The sequence below is a fragment of the Penaeus japonicus genome, unplaced genomic scaffold (genome assembly GCF_977035675.1).
Source record: "Penaeus japonicus unplaced genomic scaffold, GWHDUDI00000001_assembly GWHDUDI00000041, whole genome shotgun sequence".
NCBI lineage: Eukaryota > Metazoa > Arthropoda > Malacostraca > Decapoda > Penaeidae > Penaeus > Penaeus japonicus.
Window position 1 is genome coordinate 15,378,811 of NW_028234443.1, and position 5,211 is coordinate 15,384,021.

Genomic DNA, 5,211 nt, shown 5'->3' on the forward strand with positions numbered 1-5,211 from the left:
GTGTGTGTGTGTGTGTGTGTGTGTAAATACTGTATAAAAGACGTTTCTATTTTCTGAAGATTAAGGGGACGTGGTAGTTCAGACTTTTCAATATATTGTTACTATCCTCGCATATGTTACGGTTCGGGGTAGATATTCATGGAGATCACGTGACCTCCTTTGAGTTCCATTGTTAGGCCCTTTATTTCTCTCATTATAAACAAAAAAATATATATAGTGTTTGTGTGTGTGAGCGTTAGCAAATGTCGTTATGTACATTTACGGTATAAATTTCATGGCGAAATACACACTTAAAAAACAATTCTGATAAAGAAAATGTATCACTAGGTTCTGGTGCTTTCTTCAGAGAATGACAGCATATATAAACATATCCAATATAACTAGTTCTAACCTGTAATACCAAAAGCTCTGGTCACAGATGTTCTCCGCTGGCTCAGGGTAGCCGTTACAAATGTATAGCAATAAAGTGCACAAAATAAAGAAATAAGAATGGGGAAAACCTAATGCCCTGCTAGGATGGGCAATAGCCTACCTTACCTTTGATACCTTTGATCCGCTTCGTCGAAACCTGACAGGCCATCAGAGTTGCTGACCACCCCAGAGAGCAGATGCTTCTCGATCGTTACGCCAGTCCAGTATAGAGTTGGAGTTCGGTGGTGTGAAGCCCCGGATTGGCGGTTTGTCCGGCAAGGAAAGCATGAATGCCGTCATATGATGCTTGAAGCCATCATGCTTGGAGACTGCACGTATGTGCGAGGGTATACAGTTCCAAAGTCTAGGACCCATTACACTGAATGATGTCTCATAGAGAGTCTGGTGAGCCGCTGAGCTTTTTGTACGGACAGATGGAACCTTAGCCAGGGTACCCAATCTTGGGTTGACTATGAACTGTATTTCAAGGTCATTGGATGTGAGACCATGAAGGATCTTCCACATGTGCATGACAATATAGCGTTCTCTGCGCCTCTGAAGTGACATGAGGGAGAGGGTTTTCAGGCGATCCCAATAGTGGAGATGTTGTAAACCATGAGTCTTTGAAGTGAAAGTTCTTTGTACACCCTCCAGCTCCTGAATGTCATACACTTTCGCCGGATTCCACAGAGGAGAACAATACTCTAGGTGGCTACGGACTAGTGACTTGTATAGTGTTAACATGACGCCAGTATTGCGAGAATGGAAGACACTGAATACCCATGCTGCCATCTTCCTCGCCTTATCACAACTAGATCGTATGTGTGATGTCCAGGACAAATCACTGGAAACTATAATGCCCAGAACACGGAGCTGATCAACAGGAGTGAGTATGGTGCCAGTTGATGTTGTGTACTGGAACTGCTCATGGGCAAAGGGAAGCTGGTGGAGAGGATTACGTCTGTTGGCGAGATGACATATGTACTCAAACTTATCATCTCGTCTGTTGGCGAGATGACATATGTACTCAAACTTATCCTCATGTAATGCCATATTGTTTCTTGATGACCACTCAGTGACTTCGTCAAGATCAGACTGAAGCTCAGTAACATTGTGTGAATCACTGATGGATCTGCAAATTTTTGTGTCGTCAGCAAAACATCTTAACGCTGAATGTAACACGCAGCTAGCAATGTCATTGATGAATATCAAGAACAGTATGGGACCTAAAACTGTTCCTTGGGGGACACCACTAATAATAAGTGAAATGATAGACATATGACCATCTACAACAACTTGTTGAGTTCTGTTCGTAAGAAAAGGCTCGATCCAGCTGATGATTTTGGGATGAAAACCATATAGATGCAGTTTTCTGATAAGAAGTTTATGGTCAACTTTGTCGAAGGCTTTAGCATAATCCAGATAAATAGCATCCATGTCGTTACCATTTGATAACGACTCGATGATGTCATCGAAATGATGGAGCAGCTGAGTAAGACAACTTTTACCGGATCGGAAGCCGTGCTGTCTGTTATTGAGAAGGTTGTTTTCTTCAAGGTGGGCAACCATCTGTTTCCTTAGAACTCGCTCATAGATCTTAATGACATGAGAAGTTAACGACACAGGTCTGTAGTTTCCCGCAATAGCGCGGCTACCCTTCTTGTGAAGTGGAGCAATGTGGGATGTCTTGTAGAACTTTGGCACTGTGCCTGTAGACATAGAGTGCTGCCAAATCATGTGTATAGGTTTGGAGAGTGCTTCCTTGCATTTCTTTAGAAGCAGGACTGGAAGATCATCAGGCCCAGCAGCGGCACCAGGTTTAATTTTATCAATAGCCTCAATTATTTCAGCAACCGAGTATCCAACATGTCCTCTGTAAATGGATTCTGTAGGGATGGTGACTGAAATAATGCATCATCGATGTTTGTGGCTGAAGGGTCACTGAATACACTGCTGAATTGACGCTGGAGGATGTTAGCAATCTCTTCAGGATTGGTGCAAGTTCTCTTGGCTTCATTGAAAAGCATTGGAATGCTGCGTTTCTGCTTGGAGAACTTTTTGGCATAGCTATAAAAATATTTTGGATTGCTGTGCACTTATCTACCGCCTGTTGTTCACGGTAGCTTAGGTCGTGGTTTATAGCGTCTTGCATGTCAGCATACACACTCGAAATCTGTTTTTTAAGTGACTCCAAGTGACTTGCTGTAGCAACTGGATTTTGTTCAGCTAATTGCAACCGAAGTTTTAATTTGCGTTTTTTGCGAGACAATGTACTAACCGATGAACTCCGCCTTTTGCTAGATGCTTGTTTCCTTGGGCACCCTATCTCACATATCTGAAGGAGGACAAGGTTCAACAGTTCAGGAAACTCTTCAGGATCACAGAGTTCCCATAGTTCCTTCCAGTTAACAGAATCAAGCAGATGGTTGATTTTGTCATAATCTGCTTTGTAGAAGTCTAGTGACCGAAACGAAGAAACACTGAAATCTGGGGGTACTGAAGGATCAGACCGACATGGATTATGTGACAGAAAGATCTCAAGAAGCTTGTGGTCTGATAATGGTGTGTCAGTCACAGAAACGTGTGTCACAAGATTAGGAGCATTGGAGAGGCAAAGATCAAGGCAGTTGTTCAGCCTAGTAGGTTCCAGAATATACTGACTGAGGAAGTTGTCTGCCATGAAGTCGAAGAGAAGAACTGCTGACTGATTAGTAGCCGACGATGAACCTGACAGAATTACACCAGAGTTCCAATCAATCGTAGGGAAGTTGAAGTCTCCTAATAAGCATGTCTCATATGATTCATGGCCAGATATGTAATTATCAATAAATTTCAAGCACGCTTTGAAACTGGCCGTAGGAGCATCAGGAGGACGATAGAGGACACAAATGATTATTTTTGCTGTTTCGCATTTGCAAAGTAATGCTTGACAGATCTTATCATCAAATGTCTCAAAGCTGGTGATGGGAAGGCTTTCGTGAGAATAAAGGAGGACCCCACCACCTACCCTAGTGCTTCGATCACATCTAGAGATATTATAATTTTCAATCTCTAACTGCGAATCGTGGATATAAGGTTTCAACCATGTTTCAGTAAGAGCAATAAATGGAACAGAGATATGTTTAGTTTTCTGCTCCACTTTATTCCGGATGTATTGGATTTTCCATCTGGTTGAGCTGCAAGCACTAGGGTTTATGGATTGCACATTTAGCAAGACTGCTGATGAAATCGAGCCCATTGAGGAACTGGTGTTGGATTCAGATGCTGCAGGGCTGGAGGCAAATGCGGGAACGTTGGCTTGAGGGCCATCTGGCTTACAGTCAGAAGCGGAAGCGGATGCGGGAACATTTGGGCATGAGGCGTCTGGTTCACAGTTGGGAAGAAGCTGCTGAATTTCGACTCTTGACCGGCTATCTGTTGCTTCAGGGAAGTTATTTCCGACTGAAAGTTTTCCTGCATCACTTTGAGCAGGTTCTGTATCTTTAAAAAAGAGGTTGAATGTTGAGAGTTGCCTTTTTGTGGAGGCTCCTTGGCAACAGAAGTACTCTCAGTGGGCCTGTAAGATGTTTCCCATCCTTCTTTCGGTTATCTTTGGAGGGTTTGAAACGTTTAGTTCCCACCAGGTGAACAAGAGTGCATTGTTCCTTAAAACACTGCTTGTGTTGGACCGAGTTTTTGCAGTGCATTGGGTGGTAGAGCTGACACCCTGAACCTAAAGTACAGCCTGGAGTAGTACCTGGATGAAGAGATGGAGGAGGATCTGATGGACTTGATGTTTGCTGCTGCTACTGGTGAACTACTGCCAGTTTCTTAGCTAGCTCATCTGCGGAGATACTCGGCTGTTTATTTTCAACAGGAGTTGTTGCTAATGAAGTGTGAGTTGAAACCGCTACACTAGCAGTTGAAGGATAGCGGTTGCGACTTGATTTGGAACGCTTGCTGGACACAGAATTATTCTGTGTTAAGCAGAGTTTGCAGAGCCACACACTACCATAGGGTAGCGCAGTTGGGATCGCGTGGAGATTAGCTGCAACTTTAGTGGTTTGTTCGCAACTGTGAGAGCCTTGAAAGCACAAGAAACATCGCAATGCAGGAGAAATGGGAAATTACCATAAACCGACTAAACAATATTGTTCCTCTTTCTTTTTTAATCCTAACTAAAAATGACCAAAATAACGTTTTTCGTTAATCACTGGTTACCGTCTATGCCACAAATCTATGGCGGTTTTCCGTAAGCCAGAGGAATTTTGGTAATCTGGCAACACCGTTTCTCAGAAGTAATCTGGCAACACTGTTTCTCAGACGTGCATCTTCACCAGTGCGGAATGAAGCCCGCAGAACATTTCTTAAAGAACCGCTCGATTTTCTTCTGCACAGAGACGTGTGCCGTTTTTTCGGGCATCAGTAATACTATTGGAGACTACTTTCAATTGATCTTGCAAGTACAACATCTAGGCAAGACGTAGTTCGTCTGTAAGGTTTACCTGCCTTATGGCTTCCTGATGTGTTAGTCACCGGCTGCAGTTGCTTCAGGACATTCCGATTTAGTGTTCACTGTATCGTATGTTTATTGAATGTCTAATAAGCAATTATATTCCACTACAGTCTCTACTTATAGTAATATAATATATGCTTGTTGTTCTGAAGCGCAGTGGGCATTGTTCGACAAATGCATTATGTAAGGAAGTAAGATATGATAAATACAGGGGAATTAGTTACTATTTGAAAAAGAAGATTTACAGATTCGAATAACCGGGCTACACGAACAATCACAAAGTAACTAAAGAACCGTCATTTGTC

The 5,211-nt window shown here is 42.8% G+C and overlaps 1 protein-coding gene across 1 annotated transcript; it reads right to left on the bottom strand.

The window, feature by feature from the left end:
* Nucleotides 1-579: 579 nt before the first annotated feature.
* On the bottom strand, nucleotides 580-3,649 carry LOC122244039 (uncharacterized). The gene is made up of 3 exons (XM_086534424.1): nucleotides 2,690-3,649; nucleotides 2,354-2,465; nucleotides 580-2,120 (listed from the first exon to the last, which is right to left on the bottom strand). Exons 1-3 carry the CDS (start codon nucleotides 3,647-3,649, stop codon nucleotides 580-582), a joined length of 2,613 nt encoding a protein of 870 aa, XP_086390550.1.
* Nucleotides 3,650-5,211: the final 1,562 nt, after the last annotated feature.